The 19,922-nt window shown below is 44.1% G+C and overlaps 1 protein-coding gene across 5 annotated transcripts in view; it reads left to right on the top strand.

Moving 5' to 3' along the window:
- The window catches only part of KLHDC8B (kelch domain containing 8B), a 298,070-nt gene that overhangs the window by 166,689 nt on the left and 111,459 nt on the right, over positions 1 to 19,922 (top strand). For all 5 annotated transcript variants that reach the window (XM_082265387.1, XM_082265385.1, XM_082265384.1 and 2 more), the window contains one exon: positions 5,839 to 6,063. In XM_082265387.1, the coding sequence (XP_082121513.1) occupies positions 5,839 to 6,063 (225 nt within the window). The remainder of the gene's footprint in view (positions 1 to 5,838; positions 6,064 to 19,922) is intronic.

The raw sequence follows: 19,922 nt of genomic DNA, 5'->3' as shown, positions 1-19,922 counted from the left end.
ACAGGGACATAAGGTACTCATGGTCTGTCTGACCGAAACCAGACCGACCCCGTTCTTCAGGGGGACTGCCGAAACAGCCCCCACCGAGTACTAAGTAGGGCTCCCCCGAAGGGAGACCCCATGGGAGAGGGCGAACTAAGCCAAAAGGCCATATCCACCCCCTCCCAAGACTTAAGGCTGGGCCCGAGAACCCACACACTCCAGTCTGTGCAAATAAAGAAAAAAGGTGACAGTGCAGTGACAAACTCCAAAGAAAAGGACAAACAAACACAAAAGTGGGGGAAGGGAAGTGGGGGAAAGTGCAATGGTGCCATGTGAGGGACCAAGGCAGGCCTTCCAGCCGGAATAAAAAATTCCTCTGGTGCAAGCCAAAAGGCCTGTCCCAAAAGGCAGGTGTGAAAAAGGTGTGCAGTGACCAAGGTGCCGAAAAAACTCACAGCGAGCTGCCCCTCACCAGTGAGAAATTAAGGCACCCCTGGGCTGCCACCCCAGGAGCACTTACACTACGAGCTTTTTCAATCTCAGCCCCCAGCCAGACCAAGTGTAGCCTATCCCCACCAGCAGACATCAGAACCTGGATAGCTTAGAGAGAGCTTGCCTACCACTGGGGACAGGCCCTCTACAAGCCAGATCAAAACCCAGGAGAGAAAGCCCTCCCCTCGCCATCCTGTTCCTCAGCCCATTACATCCAGGAACAGTTCCACCGGCCCCCTGAACCGGCTTTCCTGCCCCCTTCAAACTGGTTAGGACAGTTCAACCCATTCAAATCAGAAGGAGGCGGGCCCCACATGCTTTCCCAGATGACCTACTCCCCATACCTCAATACTCAGAGCGCTCCGGGTTTCGGTCATACTGGTACTAGCTAAGGCCCATACCAACTGATAAGAACAGATACTACACTTGATCTTAGCCAAAAGGCCGAGAAGCAATGACATCATCAGTTAATAAGGACGATGTCAGTCTCCTGCGTAGCATGCTTGTTTGACTCTCCCCTGCTTCTCTCCATAAGTTTTGGGGTCCTATTAGCTGACTGATGGAGAAAACTGAGGAAAAAGAGAAACATTGGCATACTAGTCAGTACCAACCTGTACCTCTAACGTTGGGCGTCCTACGTGTGTGTGTGTGTGTATGTTGCTGCATTATGTAAAACTATTAGAATTTTTACATTTTAGGATGGGGTGCCTCAAGACTGTCCATAATTTTAAAGGATTCCTTGAGACTGTCCATAATTTCTGGGGTGTGCCTCGACTGGAAAAAGGTTGAAAAACACTGCTCTAGAGTACCAAAACAGAACACCGCCTACTCTAGTTTGGCACTCAAGAGTTTTAGCTGCTTTACTGCTTTGCTGCTATACACTTTACAGGGTGTTTCCATGCATCAGTGTGTGCTGTGCATGCTGGACTGTCAAATAGGAAAGCCCAGCACTAGCTCTGCACATCTAGATGATACTATCTGTACTATCACAGGAGGAAAGAGCATCCGACCTTTGAGTTCTTCAGCTGTGTGTGTGTGCACTTGCAACCTGAGATTCTGTTGGTAGGTTTGCGTTCACAGCACAGCGGTAAATCTAAAACTATGGAGTACAAAACTTGAGCTTGTTCCTGATTCCAGTCCTGGTTCCCCCCTTCCTTTGCAAAATTGCAACCCGAAAATTTTTAAATCAAAATATGAATTTCATGAATACAAATTAGATTTTACCTAAATATGCTGTGATGGGATTTGCTGTACACTGTGCCACGGTACAAACACCACTTAAGCAATATTAAGAATGTGAAGGAGCAAAGTGCACATCACTATTCAGATATTCAGAGATTTTAAGTCGCTGTCATTTTTTTCCTATCTCCGTTTGCACCCTACCGAAGGAAGAAAAAACGAGATGCAATTTTAGCAGTACCTATACCGTTCTTTAACGACTTCACATGGCTTATTTAGAATAATTTATTCATAGAGATATTCCTGGATGGCATCCAATCAATACTGTGGAATTTATATCAGCCCTAATTTGTGCTTGGAGGATATTTTAGTGGTGGCTATGACCTTGTCATGAAAAACACAGATCTTCGTCATTGCACGGTACAAGCCCCTCTTCTAATCAGCCACATATACTCAGAGAGCCTCAAGAGAATTTCTTTGTAATGCCTATTAAATTGAAGTGTTCCTGTCATGCCTATATAATTGAGGGAGACATTTTTTTGGTGGCAGGAATGTTTTTAAAACATCAAACCATCGGAAAGCTTTGTTACTAGTGCTATCACAGATTCCTTGAGAGTTGAAGGCCAAATCCTGCTCCTATTCCCACTTGGCTCTTGTAAGGTTAACATGAACACTTTAAAGGAAGCCTGTCAGGACAAAAATATGGGAAATGGCATCACTGGATTTCAAAACAGAGCTCTGACCATGTTAAAAAAATGTTGACCAATCTACTCCTTCCCTTCCTAGCTGTTGAAATGTTCTTACATCAAGTAATACATCAGTCCCACGTCAGTTCTCATATCTTCAGGGCTGAAATGTGAGTGGGTACCTCTACCAGCACCCATGTCTCATCCTGAGGATGTGGAAGATGATCCTGCACTGATGTCTGTAAGATGGGTGGCAACAATACCAGCTGGAAACTAACAGGATGGCCCACTTCGGCAGGCCGCTTATCACAACCATATTCAGCAGAAGTTCTAAATACTTGCTGCTCTGGTGGTGGTGGGTGTCAAGTCAGAATTCTAGTGGCTTCAAGCACCTTTCAACCCCTAGGTGTTATATGCCTATGGTCCCCAGCTGTACTCAATGGAATCATCTAACACACTTCCAGATGTTAGATGCCCATGGTCTCCAGCTGTACTCACTCAATGGATCATCTAACACACTTCCAGGTGTTAGATGCCCAAAGTCGGCAGCTGTACTCAATAGAATCATCTAACACACTTTCAGATATGTTAGCTGCCCTTGGTCTCCAGCTGTACTCAATAGAATCATCTAACACACTTTCAGATATGTTAGCTGCCCTTGGTCTCCAGCTGTACTCAATGGAATCATCTAACACACTTCCAGGTGTTAGATGCCCATGGTCTCCCGCTGTACTCAATGGAATCATCTAACACACTTCCAGGTGTTAGATGCCCATGGTCCTCAGCTGTACTCAATGGATCATCTAACACACTTCCAGGTGTTAGATGCCCAAAATCGGCAGCTGTACTCAATAGAATCATCTAACACACGTTCAGATATGTTAGCTGCCCATAGTCCCCAGCTGTACTCAATGGGTCATCTAAAACACTTCCAGGTGTTAGATGTCCATGGTTGGCAGCTGTACTCAATGATACTAAAAAATTGCAGTGCTTCTAAAAATCATAAATCATAAAACACCAAAAGATATTTTAATAGTCCACATTAGGGTAATGATACCCCCCAAAAAAAGTCCAAAAAAAGATGACTTTAAAATTGCCCATCTTTTCCTAATGATACCCTTAATTTGATAGTTTTGATTTGAATAATTCGTAATAAATGGGCATATCATTTTCTTATTCTCTTTCACTGTTTTAACAGCTAACAAGTTACATCTTTCCATATTCCCCACTTCTACAATGTTTTTTTCTAGGATTTTTTCATCATACCCTTTCTCTAAGAATGCCTGCTTGTTCATAATAGTCCGAGTTAGATGTACAGGTCTGTTTAATTCTCATAAATTGCCCTTTCGGGATATTACATAGCCAAGTGGGATGATGGCTACTTGCCAAAGGATTGACTTTTTCTATCAGTAGCTTTACAAAAAGGTTTTGGTATACATTCCTCCTTCCCTTACTACATTTGTCAGATCCAGAAAATGTATCTCCTCTGTACTAGTAGAAAAGGAAAGTTAAATGTTTCGCTCATTGGTGTTTAGAATATTCATAAAATGCCAATCTTCATTACAAATTAGTATAATGTCATCAATTAAGCGTTTATAAAAAAAACAAGTTGTTCCCATTGATAGCCAAAAATTATTTTACTTTCCCAATGAGACATAAATAGGTTCGCCAGGCTAGGGGCGAATTTAGCCCCCATAGCCACACCCCTTTGCTGTAAATAGAACTAATTGTTAAACCAACAAAAATTATGCCTCATGGCAAAGGACAACAAGTTAAGAATACATTTTCTCTGAGTTAGTGGGATCCCTTTGTCCAATTGCAAATAATGTTAAACTGCTGACATCCCATCCTCATGTGTAATGTTAGTATGCAAAGATGCGACATCCGCAGTTACTAGAAACATTCCTTCTCTGAAATTAAAATCCAATAGCTCATTTAGTACATGTTTGGTATCATGTAAGTAAGCAGGTGTCTTTACTACCAAAGGCTACAAAAACGAGTCAATGTAGAAGGGACATAGTTGGACTCTTTTTTGGACTTTTTTTTTTTTTTGGGTATCATTACCCTAATGTGGATCGTTTGGTGTTATATAATTTATGATTTTTAGAAGCGCTGCAATTTGTTAGTATTTTTGGATTGAAAGTCATGTGTTTTCCTTTATTGCAAGCAGCTATTCACTATATACTTGCGCTGATCTTTATTTTTAATCTGTACTCAATGGATCATCCAACACACTTCTAGGTGTTAGATGTCCATGGTTGGCAGCTGTACTCAATGGATCATCCAACACACTTCCAGGTGTTGGATAATCATGGTCCCCAGCTGTACTCAATGGATCATCTAACACTCTTCCAGGTGTTGGATAATCATGGTCCCCAGCTGTACTCAATGGATCATCGCACGCACTTCCAGGTGTTGGATAATCATGGTCCCCAGCTGTACTCAATGGATCATCTAACAGACTTCCAGGTGTTGGATAATCATGGTCCCCAGCTGTACTCAATGGATCATCTAACAGACTTCCAGGTGTTGGATAATCATGGTCCCCAGCTGTACTCAATGGATCATCTAACACTCTTCCAGGTGTTGGATAATCATGGTCCCCAGCTGTACTCAATGGATCATCGCACGCACTTCCAGGTGTTGGATAATCATGGTCCCCAGCTGTACTCAATGGATCATCTAACACACTTTCACGTATTGGATAATCGTGGTCCCCAGCTTTACTCAATGGATCATCTAGCCTGCCTCTATTACCACTACTGCACTCTGTAGTAACATAGGAGGCAGCACATGGAACCGCAGAGCACCACGGGGAATGCAGGCACCTGACACACTCAGAAAGTTTGAATGCTGAAGATTCTGCTGAGGCTGTAGCACTTTAAGAATGCCAAGTCCAGACTTGACTTCCTCCAGAGAGATAAGTATTCAGAGTCTTCTCTTGCAATGGACATTAGTTAGATCTTCTCTTTGAAAGTGGCAGCCTCTATTTTAGTGTTCAAATATTTTTACTTTGTCTGAGTATAACCATTCAACATATTTCAGAGATGCTAAGGGGCACAGCCTTTATAAGGGCTGAATATACTGGTAAAAATTTTACTCGAGTGATGCTGGACTTGAAAGGTTGCAAAGTTCAAAAACCGAATATGAGTATCAGTGGGAAACCAGGCACCAGCAGCTGATTTCAATGAAACTTGTTGGCTGTTTTTTTTTTTTTGGATATTCTATTACGAAATAAAACTATTCAGCCTCTTCAACAATTGGTGTGCTTCTCTGTTCTGTACTAAACATCTTGCATTCGTGAATAAGATACTGGTTATCTTTTAAAACAGCAGGAAAATATAAACCAGAGGAAAATATCTGTATTGCCCATAATGAGCAATAGTTTGTCAGCTTTTCTATGAGCAATATTCATTGTTTGAGATGGCTCCCCCTTCTGAGACGTAATTATTGTTTGTGGTATTGGTCTTTTGCTTACCCTACTCTCTTCTTTTCGCAGGGGGCAGACAGGGTAAGCTTCCAGTAACTGCCTTTGAGGCTCTGGACCTGGAGGTGGACAGCTGGACTCGATATCCCAGCATCCCAAGCCGGCGTGCCTTTGCCAGCTGCACCATGGCGGAGAACTCTTTCTACAGTCTCGGTGGCTTGCAGCAGCCTGGTCCCCACAATTTCTACTCCCGACCCCACTTTGTGAGCACTGTGGAGATGTTTGACTCTGAACAAGGTGAGTGTTACTATAATCTCTTATACCCTTTAAAGTAGATAATACAAAAATGGCTGTAAAGGTTTTATTTCTCCAGGTTATGGTGTATCTCGTAGAAGTTGGTCACATTGAAATGGACTTGTTCTGTAATGATGAAGATGTTTCACCATTTATCCGAGTGCCCTGTACCCGAGCTCCCTGGGTGGCATTAACGGGATTGTGGAGAAGTGGCAACCTATACACCCATACACAAGTGGCTTCCTCTGTTTTAGTAAGAGTCACTTGTGAACTGAGGAAGCCACTTGGATGAGTGATGAAACATGGTCAACCTTACAAAACAAGTCTAGTTGAATTTGGCTAACTATTATTGGCTTCAATACAACAGTTAAATGAGAATAAACATCTTTCTGGGTCCCAACATTGTGGTAGGAAAACAAATGCTGTAGTACAGGGGTACTGAATTACAATTTAAGGAGGTTCAGTCACAAAAATGTACTTTCAGCCAAGGTCCGAATCTCAAGTTTTTACTATAAAAGATTGTAGTCATTGTATGTCTATCAAAAAATGAGAAATGTACAATTTCCATAGCATTTCAACAGTATTTTTCCCACATCACAGTGCCCCTTTACATCAGGTTCCCCCATCATAATGCCCCCGTAGATCAGAGGTTTCCATCAGGGTGCCCCCATAAAGCAGATGTCTCCATCAGAGTGCCCAACCTTAAATTTCAGTTGTGAACCATCACAGTGCAACTGTAGATTGGTGGAGCCCATCTAAGTGAACTGTGTACCAGACAGATAAGTCCCTGTAGCCAGGCAGGCAGGGGTGGGAGTGGGAACTTGAAGATAAAGCATACGGCAGGGGGCAGGAGCTGGGCACTGGGCAGAGAAATTTGCTGAAGAGGGAAGGGTGCACAAGTGATGTCATTGGTTGCTAGGATGCCGATGATCCTAGCAACCAATGACTGTAGTGCAGCGGGCATCTGTGCAGACTAACGGTCTGAACAGCAGCATCTCTCTGTCCGGGTCTGGACAGTGGTCCACCATTTAATGAAGGCTGCTGCAGTATTTCTTTGGAAATGGATCAAGTGTATCCTGGTTTAGGCATTGTCCTGTACTTTAGCCTGTAGTTTTTCAGAGTAGTGTAGAGCTAGAACTTAGATATTTATTGGGGTCTCTACACCTGTTGGGGAGTTTTATCCATACATTTTCTTATATCAGCAATACCTGAAGTGAGAAAATTTCCATTATGTGGTCTCGGTTAAAGTGTATGTAGGGTCAAAACTTTGGTAAGGATTTTTTTTTTTTTTGCTGATTTGGACTTTTCACTTCCTGTCCTAAAAGTGGAACAGGAAAAGAGCCCTAAAACAGTTGTCACCAGCACATTTGTCCTCATTGCAAGATTTACATTACCCTAACCTCTTCTGATGCTAAAATGTTAGATCTTCATTAATTTCTGACAAAGTGAACGGAATTCTGATCTTAGCCAGTTGTCACAGGAAAAGGTGTCTTCATTGGGATTTTTCCTTAACCGATTGCTCCGAAGAAAACTCAAAATTTTCAGACTTTACATCACTTTCTGTGGTCACCGAGGCAAATAAATAGGATGACTCTCTCCAGCGGGGACCGAGACTGCAATAAAAACTTTAAAAATTGTCTTTCCCTTTCGTACTCTATCCAAGAAAAAGGCTTAGTTGGGGTTCCACTTAGAATTACATTCTCTTTTTAATATTTGCCAAGCTGTATGGTAAAAGAGACCATGGAATCTTTTTATTCACTATTATGCAGGAAGCCCAAAGAACACGGGCACATTCTAGTGGTAATTGGGAATAAAGCCACATTATATGGCACTACAATGCTGTAGCTGTCCCTAGTCCCTTGACCTCCATGTAAATGCATTCCAAGGACCCGACGTCATACCCTTGTTTTCAATTACCTAATACCCATGGATCCTCCTCCTGGCCAATCAGGAAGCGGGTTTTGAGACCCGTTTCCCAATTGGCCGAAAGGAGAAGCCATGCCATTGGGCATGGAGGAGGAGGGAGGGGACACAGAAGACAGGGGGAAGAAGCAGAAGCCGCCGCCTGCTGCTGCATCCAGACAGGGTGAGTGAGGGGGGGTCCTGTCCTGTCTCGTCTGTCCTGTCTTGTGTCCTATCTCTCCTGTCTCGCTGTGGGGTACGGTGTGCGGCGGCCTGGTGTGGTCCTTCTGTCCCCCCCGGCCCATGGAGCACCAGCCGCCACTGTGTTCTAGGCTTCACTGACTGCAGGTATGACTTCTTCCTCCTGCCTTCTGGAGGATTCTAGAATGTAGAGGGCTGAAATAGGCAAGCCCACAGTCTGAATATTTATGTGATTTCAGCCAATCCCTGGGGGAGGATGTCCAGTAGGTTGGGGAGTGCATAAATATTCTGGGGCCTGAGGCAGCCCTGTTCTTGTCCTGAAGGAGAAGTTCCCAGCATGAAGGGCTGCTACCTTTCTGGGCAGTCCAGCTGTGCTTCTACCTTTACTCATTAAGGTCCCAGCTATGCTTAAGCTGGGGGGGCCTGCTCAAGTGCTCAACCCAGCTGTGTTAGAGCTGGGGGACCTGTTCTACCAGATTCCAATGCTGCAAAGGATTGAAGGATTTCACTGAAGATCTGTTCTGGAGAGTTCACAGGAGAAATGCCTGGCTGATATTGAATGGAGACATCCAAGTATCCAGAGACATTTGTGAGTACAGACCGTTGTGTGAGATCCTAGTGAGCGTGTGCTGCTATTATTCCCTGTGCATCAGTGCCAATTTCAGCTCAAATTTGGACATTGTATATGGTGTTCCAGTGTGGCTCATTAACTTAGTTGCTACTGCATGGTCTGAGCCAAAAGACTTTGAGAAAGTGTAAAGTGACCTTGTATTTCTATTTTGTGCTACCGCAGTATACCACAGCTTCCCATGCCCTATCCAAATTATTCAGCAGTACATTATTTTAAATAAAGCAACCCCTAGAGTGTTCATTGAGCCAGAAGAGTGATTGTTGCGGTGTGCCTGGCTGCCGCTGCACTAGTTTGGGAAAAGAACCTGGGGCAAAACAGCAGGCCTATTTGGGGGTAAGCGCTGCACATCATTAGAATGTTCATCATGAGATGCACACATTGGTGAGAAGAGAACAGGGACAATATATGGGCCCTCATACCGGTTACCGCCTTATCTACCCTTGTTCATGTTAGCCCACTGAAGCAAAAACTGTCATCTGTTTTCATTGTAGGGGAGCCCCCGATCACATCCTCCACAAATATATTTGGAAACACGCCAGTAAAGCGCCTAGCTGTCATGTATGACAGTCAGCCTGCTTTGCAATGCTGCATTCCCAGATAAATTAATACGTGATGGCAGCGAGGTGGGTGATGTTCTGCGGAGCATCGAAACATATTTGTAGCCCCAGGTTGCCAATCTACAGTCTGTCTTCACTTCTCAGATATGAAATAATAAGGGAGAACTGAAATGCATGGTGCTTATAATGTAACTTAAAAAAAAGTGAGAAAAAATTTGAAACCCATCACAGCCTATCAGAATTCATCTGTCACGTGCCGCTGGCTATGCTACTAAAAGCTGATTTCTAATTGGCAGCCAGGGGCTATTTCTACCATTCTACCAATCTACTATTTCTACCATTCTACCATTCTACTATTTCTACCATTCGTAGATACAGGCAATAAAGGACTCTTTCTTCTGTTAACTTCTGTATTGCAGGTTGCTCTCTTACAATCTCGGAATGCTGCTCCAGTTGTGCTGTATTCTCACCAATCTTTGGTAATTTTTCTTGCCTATCTTTGAAGCTATTAAAGAGTTAAAGTGTATCTAAAATCCAATCAGAAAAATCTCATAAAAGCTTTAAAAAGCATTTTCAAAAGTCGTTTTCAGTTTTTTCCCTGGTAATCCCTGGAAATCCTGCCACGAAAGGCCTTGCTCAGACACTTCCTGTTTTAAGGAGGCAACACTTTGTCCCTGTCTCCTAATGCACTCTTGCGTTGTCATCCTGTCACATGGACTTCCATTGGAGATTTCAAGTGGCTGTTTCAACACACATCACATAGGCATGGTCCATTGTGGTCACCATCAGGAAAGTCACTTTGAGAAACGCCATGCACCCTGGTAATCCCTGGAAATCCTGCCACAAAAGGCCTTGCTCAGACACTTCTTGTTTTAAGGAGGCAAAGCTCTGTCCCTGTCTTCTAATGCATTCTTGCGTTGTCTTCCTGTTACATAGACTTCCATTGGAGACTACAAGTGGCTGTTTCAATTCACATCACGCAGTAATGGTCCACTGTGGTCACCATCGGGAAAGTCACTTTGATAATCCCTGGAAATCCTGCCATGAAGGTCCTTTTTCAGACACTTTCTGTTATAAGGTGACAACACTCTGTCCCTGTCTCCTAATGCAATCTTGTGTTGTCATCCTGTCACATGGACTTCCATTGGAGACTACAAGTGGCTGTTTCAACACACATCATGAAGGCATGGTCCACTGGGGTCACCATCGGGAAAGTCACTTTGAAAAACGCCATGCATCCTGGTAGTCCCTGGAAATCCTGCCATGAAGGTCATTGTTCAGACACTTTCTGTCATAAGATGACAACACTCTGTCCCTGTCTCCTAATGCACTCTTGCATTGTCATCCTGCCACATGGACTTCCATAGGAGAATACAAGTGGCTTTTTCAACACACATCATGAAGGCATGGTCCACCGTGGTCACCATCAGGAAAGTCACTTTAAGAAATGCCATGCACCTTGGTAATCCCTGGAAATCCTGCCATGAAGGTCCTTATTCAGACACTTTCTGTTATAAGGTGACAACACTTTGTCCCTGTCTCCTAATGCACTCTTGCGTTGTCATCCTGTCACATGGACTTCCATTGGAGACTACAAGTGGCTGTTTCAACACACATCACGCAGTCATGGTCCACTGTGGTCACCATCAGGAAAGTCACTTTGAGAAACGCAATGCACCTTGGTAATTCCTGGAAATCCTGCCATGAAGGTCCTTATTCAGACACTTCCTGTTTTAAGGAGGCAACACTCTGTCCCTGTCTCTTAATGCACTCTTGTGTTGTCATCCTGTCACATGGACTTTCATAGGAAACTACAGGTGGCTGTTTCAATTCACATCACGCAGTAATGGTCCACTGTGGTCACCATCAGGAAAGTCACTTTGAGAAACGCCATGCACCTTGGTAATTCCTGAAAATCCTGCCATGAAGGTCCTTATTCAGACACTTTCTGTTATAAGGTGACAACACTCTGTCCTTGTCTTCTAATTCACTCTTGATATGCCACCCTGTCACATGGGGTCCCAATGGAGACTACAAGTGGCCGTTTCAACACACATCATGTAGTCATGGTACACTGTGGTCACCATCAGGAAAGCCACGTTGTGGAAAATCCATGCAACTATTGCTGGAGTGTATGTAGGCAGCAAGTGGCTGAAAGAAGGCTGAAGGAGATCAGCAGCACTGGGATGCAACAAAGGCTAAAGACTGGTGAAAACAAGTATTTTTATACACCGATCAGCCATAACATAATGACCACTGACAGGTAAAGTAAAAAAAAAATTGGTTATCTAATTACAATGGCATCTTAAAGTGGGTGGGATATATTAGGCATCCGGTGACCGTGTTGTTCCTGAAGTTGTCACATTGGAAGTAGAAAAAAGGGCTAGCGTAAGGATTTGACTGACTTTGACCAGGGCCAAATTGTAATGGTTAGACGACAGGGTCAGAGAAACTCCAAAACTGCAGCTCTTGTGGGATGTTTCCGGGCTGCAGTGGTCAGGACCTTCTAAAAGCTGCCCAAGGAAGGAAAATAGGGCCATGGGCGGCCAAGACTCATTGATGAGGAGCGAAGGCTGGCTTGTGTACTCTGATCCAATAGAAGACCTAATGAAACTCATATAGAATGTTTGTTGTTTATGGAGCAATGTATCCACAGACCGGTAAAGGTGTCCACAGCCAAAAGCGCCTACAATAGGCACGCGATCCTCCCAACTGGACCACGGAGCAATAGAAGTTAGTGGCCTGGTCTGATGAATTCAAGAATGGTTTGAGGAACACAACAACAAGTTTGAGGTGCTGACTTGACCTCCAAATTCTCCTGATCTCAATCCAATCGGGTATCTGTGGGATGTGCTGGAAAAACAAGGCTGATCCATGGAGGAGCCACCTCGCAACTTACAGGACTTAGAGGATCTGCTATTGACGGTTTGGTGCTAGATACCACAGCATACCTTCAGAGGTCTAGTGGAGTCCATGGTTTGGGCGGTTATGGTGGGTGGCTATAATGTTATGGCTGAGCCTGATTGTATAAAACAATGGAAATTGTTTATGATTCATAGTGCTTTAGCAAACATCGGGGGTGTTTTACTAAAACTAGTGCATTTAGAATATGTGCATGGTAGCCAACTAGCTTCTAACTTTACCTTGTTCAGTTTAAGTGTTACTAAACCCCCAACAGTAAAATCAGTCTGTATATGCATTAAAGCATGCTTGTTATACTCACTGTGGAACCTAAGGGGTTAATCCTCTGCATTGTGAAAAAATGCAGTTTGATCCTGTCTTCATTGATCCTCCCCTTCTTCCACTGTCCCCAATCCATCTGCTGATAGTACAGAGCCTTGGAGTCACTCTGCACATGCTCAGTTTGCTCACTTTTTTCGTGGCAGGGTGCATGTGCTCAGCACAGGGCCAGTCAGCACTGTCCAGACAGAGGGTTAGGGGTCCTTCAGCCTCATAGGACAGTCAGAGGAGAATGAAAACTCCTCCTGCAAGCTTTAACCAGACACTGACAGAAGTGACAAGGCTGCTATATACTGCTGATGAGAAAAAGTATTTAGCAGTTTATATTTACTAAAACTATGGCATGTCCATGTTCTGTGTACTGTGGGAGACCATATATAGTGAATGCAGGCGGCTCCTGGGGAGAGCAGATATAGTGAATGCAGGCTCCTGGGGAGAACAGATATAGTGAATGCAGGCTCCTGGGGAGAGCAGATATAGTGAATGCAGGCTCCTGGGGAGATCAGATATAGTGAATGCAGGCTCCTGGGGAGATCAGATATAGTGAATGCAGGCTCCTGGGGAGAGCAGATATAGTGAATGCAGGCTCCTGGGGAGACCAGATATAGTGACTGCAGGCTCCTGGGGAGACCAGATATAGTGAATGCAGGCAGCTCCTGGGGAGGGCAGATATAGTGAATGCAGGCTCCTGGGGAGAGCAGATATAGTGACTGCAGGCTCCTGGGGAGAACAGATATAGTGAATGCAGGCTCCTGGGGAGATCAGATATAGTGAATGCAGGCTCCTAGGGAGATCAGATATAGTGACTGCAGGCTCCTGGGAAGATCAGATTTAGTGAATGCAGGCTCCTGGGGAGATCAGATATAGTGAATGCAGGCTCCTGGGGAGATCAGATATAGTGAATACAGGCTCCTGGGGAGAACAGATATAGTGAATGCAGGCTCCTGGGGAGATCAGATATAGTGAATGCAGGCTCCTGGGGAGATCAGATATAGTGAATGCAGGCTCCTGGGGAGAGCAGATATAGCGAATGCAGGCTCCTGGGGAGATCAGATATTATGGTGACAGGGTCCTGGGGAGAGCAGATATAGTGAATGCAGGCTCCTGGGGAGAGCAGATATAGTGAATGCAGGTTCCTGGGGAGTGCAGGTATAGTGAATGCAGGCTCCTGGGGAGACCAGATATAGTGAATGCAGGCTCCTGGGGAGAGCAGATATAGTGCATGCAGGCTCCTGGGGAGAGCAGATATAGTGAATGCAGTCCCCTGGGGAGAGCAGATATAGTGAATGCTAGCTCCTGGGGAGAGCAGATATAGTGAATGCAGGCTCCTGGGGAGACCAGATATAGTGAATGCAGGCTCATGGGGAGACCAGATATAGTGAATGCAGGCTCCTGGGGAGAGCAGATATAGTGAATGCAGGGTTTAGTAACACTTTAAGGTTTGACAATAAAACCTGGAAGCTGATTGGTTTCTATGCAGAGCTGCACCAGGTTTTGCACTCTCCAGTTTTAGTAAATAACCCCCTAAATGTCATCTAGTTCGTTTTTATATCTGTGTAAAAACATATCCACTATGCCATTTGGGCCACAGAGCACTTAGCACATCTTACTCTCTGGAATATCTGATGAACTGTATTGGCGGAGAATGTTAAGGTGTATATTTAAGATTAAGCCAGTGTAACGCGTCATGGTTCTCGAAGGTATATAAATATGCTGTCCGCTCTGTAATCGGCGTGTAATTCTATTTTAGCACCATGAAAGGTCGATGCTGTCATGAGCGATAATATATGCAGGAGAAGCAATATCAATTTTCTGTATGTAGCGCAGCCCCTCTTGTACGCCTCAGGACACTTGTCTGTCCGTCTCCGGTTTATTAATAATAACAGCCTTTCCGCGTTAGTATTCAATCAAATCCGACATCATAAATTATCATGGCAGGAGGGTAATAAATCTCACACTCATGTACGACAGAAACTGTACACACACTGATTGATGGCTGCTGGGAAGAGTGTTTGCTAAGCAATTTTATTAATAACTGTATAATATCGTGGCCTATAAGGACACTCTGTCACACTGACTTTGGCAGGTTCAGGATCCGGTACCTATAGGAAGCACGGACACCATGCTTTCCTTTCAATACATATTTTAATATTTGCCCTTCGGAAAATTTACCCCCCCCCCCCCCTTCCCCTTCATGACCAGGCCATTTTTTGCGATACGGCACTGGGTTATTTTACCTGACTATTGCACAGTCATGCAACGCCATGCCCAAATAAAATGTATGTTATTTGTATGTCATATGCTTTTTATTTTTTTGTGTTATAGACAAAAAAAGACCAATTTTAAAAAATATATATTTTTTTTACTTTCTGCTATAACACATATCCAAAAAAAAAAAATGAAAAAATCTAACTTCTTCAAAAATTTGGGCAAATATGTATTCTGCTACATATGTTTAGTAAAAAAAAATCCCAATAGGCATATATTGATTGGTTTACGCAAACCTTATAGCGTCTTCAAACTATGCAATATATACTGGAAGTTTCATTACTAGTAATGGTAGCGATCAGCGACTTATAGCAGGACTGCGATGTTGCGGCGGACATTCTGACACTAACTGACCCTTTTGACACTTTGTGGGGACTAGTGACACTAATACAGTGATCGATGCTAACAATATGCACTGTCACTCTACTAATCACACGGGCTGGGAAAAGGTTAAACATCTAGGGTTAACTGTGTGCCCAGCCAGTGTTTGTGTGTTGCTTTTACTAAGGGAAGCGATGGATTTTGTTCCCCACAAAACCCATCCCTTCTCCCCCTGTCAGAACAGAGATCTGCCTTGTTTACAAAGGCAGATGTCCATTCTGTGTGTTTTATCGACAATCGGCGGGTGCCAGCAGACATCCAGTGCCCGGCATCCGCAGACCGGCTTCTGCCATGATTAATCACAGCAGAAACATAGCATACGTGTGCCTTCTGCAGGGGAGATTGCAGAATCCTGTATATATATATATATATATATGCAGGATTCTGCATGCATAGGAGAGCCACCCTGTAGCCGTATATCTGCCATGGGGTGGTCCAAAAGCGGTTCATACATTTTTATGGCCAAAGCTTAGGAGACACCTGAATGACACACCAATCTATATAGCTAAAACCCTCCATGAGTTCAAGTTACATAGTTACATAGTTTGTGAGGTTGAAAAAAGTCCATCCAGTTCAACCTATGATGTGTGTGTGTGTTTGCTGTTAACCGTACATTGTATACCCCTGTATGTTGTGGTCTTTAAGGTGCCCATCTAATAGTTATTTGAAACAATCGATGCTCCCTGCTGATACGACTGCTTGTGGAAGATAATTCCACATCCTTACTGCTCTGACAGCGAAGAACCCCTTACGTATTTTAAGGTTAAACCGTTTTTCCTCTAGTTTTAGTGAGTGGCCACGTGTCTTATTGTATTTCCTTTTTTCTGAACAGTTTGTTCCTTATGCTAGGGTCGCCAGTACAGTATTTGTACATTGATATCATATCCCCCCTCAATCGTCTCTTCTCCAGAGAGAATAAGTTCAGTGCTTGTAGTCTTTCCTCATAGCTGATGTCCTCCATTCCCCTAATTATTTTTGTTGCCCTTCTCTGGACTCTCTCCAGTTCCAGCACATCCTTCCTGAGGACCTGAAGATATTCCAGAGAAGGGTACTGTTAATGCTACAGCAAAGAAAGACATTGTAAATCCAGGTTTCTCAAAGAGACTTCCATGGAACCTTAGGGTTCCTCCAGAGGTTGCTAGGGGTTCCTTGAGGAATGAGGAATTTCTGCCTCTCAGATAAGTTCCCACTGACACCATTGATCTTTTTAGCTATCTGTAAAGGTGGGGGTCATTCTTCCCAGTGACCACAAGTGCAAGGATAATTCTTCCCACTGACTAGTACACTAATGTATCATGAGTTTTAGATATAGTCATTTTTAGCAGGGGTTCCCTGAGACCGGAAAGTTGTTTTGAGGGTTCTCTGTGTTGAAAAGGTTGAGAAAGAATGTTGTAGAGCAAGGGTCTTCAAACTATGGCCCTCCAGTTGTTCAAGAACTACATTTCCCATCATGCCTAGTCATGTCTGTGAATGTCGGAGTTTTACAATGCCTCATGGGATGTGTAGTTCTGCAATATCTGGAGGGCCGTAGTTTGAGGATCCCTGTTGTAGATAATTGTGCTCTTCCAACCTTGTGGTAAACGTTTGGTGAAGACCCTTTTCTATTCTAGCATGATTGTGCCCCGGTACAAAAAGCCAGTTTCATAAAGACATGGTTTAATGAGTTTGCTGTAGAGGAACTTGAGTAGCCTGAACAGAGCCTTAACCTCAGCTGTATGGAGCACCATTCAGATGAATTGGAAAGCTGATTTTAAGCTATGTTTTCACATCCAACATAAATTCTCTGGGTGAGTTTGCTGTTATTGCTAGGCCAATAAGCTGCAGGCAGGAGAATACCAGCCCCGTAGCTGCCGGTATACGGCATACAAAGGGGTAAGGATGCTTGTGACATCATTGATCTAATATGGCCACATACTGTAGATATACAAGGTCAATGACATTAACCCACTATGGCCATGTACCCGTATTAGGTCAGTTATGTCATAAGCACCGGCACTGTTTTGTGTATGTCAGCTGCAGGGCAATGAATCTCTTGCCCACAGCTCATTGGCTTTCTGGGATCACAAAAACCTAGGTTTGAACCAAACCCAAGCCTGAACTTAAGCTCAATCTCCTCCATGCTATTTCCCCCTTAACTTTTTTACTGGGTTATTAAAGCGGAGTTCCGGCCTATTTTTCAACTTTACTGATTCCTGGAGTGCTCACAATGCTCATGAACAATTGGGCAGTTTCAATTTTTTTTTCGGGGGTCCCTTACCTTATTTTCAGGGCATTTTTGATTGTACTTCCTCCTTCTCCCCCCTCTGCGGCCGCGGCCGCCGACATCACTTCCGCCTTTGCATTGCATCCTGCACGGTTTAGGAGATATTCACCCTGCATGCAGCTGCTGACACCAGCTACGCATGCGCTCTGAAGGTCCGGCGTATCTTGCCGGAAGTTCAGAGCTCCTTGCCGAAAAGTGAACGTCATCGCAGCTCCAGCCACTCACAGCACCGGAGCCGCCGAACCTGGAAGAGACATGGAGAGAACATGTCAGCTCCCTCAGCAGTGCCCGGGCAACTGTGCGGGGGCTTCGTTCTAAGGTAAGTCTTTCATAATGTGCTAGTATGCTATGCCTTCTAGCACATTATACCATTGTCCTGCAGGGTTTTTTTTTTTTACACAGGGGATACAACTGCTTTAACCACTTAAGGACCGCCCGCTGCAGTTGTACTGCGGGAGGCAGCCCCTCCTGTGCAAACCGACGTAAGTATACGTCGGTCGCGCGCCTGTAGCTAATGGGTGAGCGCGCGCCGCCGGTGGCGCGCTCCCGCCCCCACTCTGCAGCGGGGACTCCAATGCACAGGGCAGGTGGCTCTGATTGCCGCCTGACACCCGCGATCGTTCCCCGCTGAGAGAGAAGAACGGTCAGCTGTTGTAAACACATCTGACCGTTCTCTCTGGAATGATCACAGCGTGCCTGTGATCCTTCTATGTAGGATCACAGGTCTCTGTGATCATTTCACAAGCCCTGCCCCCATACAGTTAGAATCACTCCCCTAGGCTCATATTTAACCCCTTGATCGCCCACAGTATAAACCCCTTTCCTGCCAGTGTCATTATTACAGTAACAGTGCATATTTTTAGCACTGATTACTGTAGTAATGTCACTGGTCCCCCCAAAAGTGTCAAAAATGTCAGTTAGGGGTCCGATCTGTCCGCCGCAATGTTGCAGATCGCCGCCATTACTAGTAAAAAAGAAAAAAACAATAAAAATGACATAAATTTTTTCCGTAGGTAGTAGATGCGATAACTTTTGCGCAAACCAATCAAAATACGCTTCTTGCTATTTTTTTTTTTTTACCAAAAATATGTAGCAGAAAACAAATTGGCCTAAAATGTTAAAAAAATTTAGATTTTAAATTTTTCCTTTTTGGGAATGTTATATAGCAGAATGTGAAAAATATTGGGGTTTTTTTTTTCAGAATTGTCGCTCTTTTTTTGTTTATAGCACAAAAAATAAAAAACGCACAGGTGATCAAATACCACCAAAAGAAAGCTCTGTTTGTGGGAAAAAAAAAGATATCAATCTATTTTGGGTACAGCGTCGCACGACCGCGCAATTGTCCGTTAAAGTAACGCAGTGCCGAATTGCAAAAATTGGCCCGGTCATTAACCACTTGCCGACCGCCGCAAGTACATATACTGCGGCGGTCAGCCCCTCACAGGCAAAGGGACGTATGGGTACGTCACTAGCCTGTGAGGCTCTGGGGAGCGAGCGCGCGCCGCGGGAGGCGCGCTCCCGCTCCTGCTCGGTCACGGACCCCCCCCCCCACGCGTGTGCCCAGCGGACCCGATGTCCGCCGGCAATCACGATCGTCCGTGACAGCGGGAGAAAGGCAGACGGCTGATGTAAACACAGCCGCCTGTCATTCTCCCCTGTGTAAGAATGGTGATCAAACGGTTCTACTATGTAGGACCGTTGATCACTGTTCTTACACTTCAAGCCACAGCCAATCACAGTTAGAATCACGCCCCTAGGGACACACACCACCCCTCCCTCTCATATAAAGTTAACCCCTTCACTACCAGTGTCATTTTACAGTAACAGTGCATATGTATAGCACTGATTACTGCAGTAATGTCACTGGTACCCCCAAAAGTGTCAAAAATGTCAGTCAAGGGTCCGATCTGTCCGCCGCAATGTTGCAGTCCCGCAAAAAAAAAATCGCAGATCGACGCCATTACGCGTTAAAAAAAAAACAACAAAAATGACATAAATCTTTCCCTTAGTTAGTAAACGCAATAACTTTTGCGCAAACCAATCAAAATACGCTTATTGCGATTTTTTTTTATTAAAAAATATGTAGCAGAAAACAAATTGGCCTAAAATGTTAAAAAATTTTGATTTTTAATTTTTTTGGGGGGAATTTCATGTAAAAAAATGTGAAAAATATTGTTATTTTTTCAAAATTGTCGCTCTTTTTTTGTTTATAGCGCAAAAAGTAAAAATCACACAGGTGATCAAATAGCACCAAAAGAAAGCTCTGTTTGTGAGAAAAAAAGGACATCCATTTTATTTGGGTACAGCGTCGCACGACCACGCAATTGTCCGTTAATGTAACGCAGTGCTGAATTACAAGCAAATGGCCTGGTCATTAAGGGGGCAAATCCTTCCGGTCCAAAAGCTTGGATGGTTTATT

The sequence above is a fragment of the Pelophylax lessonae genome (genome assembly GCF_965119305.1).
Source record: "Pelophylax lessonae genome assembly, chromosome: 8".
In the NCBI taxonomy this organism is placed as follows: Eukaryota; Metazoa; Chordata; class Amphibia; order Anura; family Ranidae; genus Pelophylax; species Pelophylax lessonae.
The sequence above is the reverse complement of the archived record's forward strand: the minus strand, read 5'-3'. Positions and strand labels throughout refer to the sequence as shown.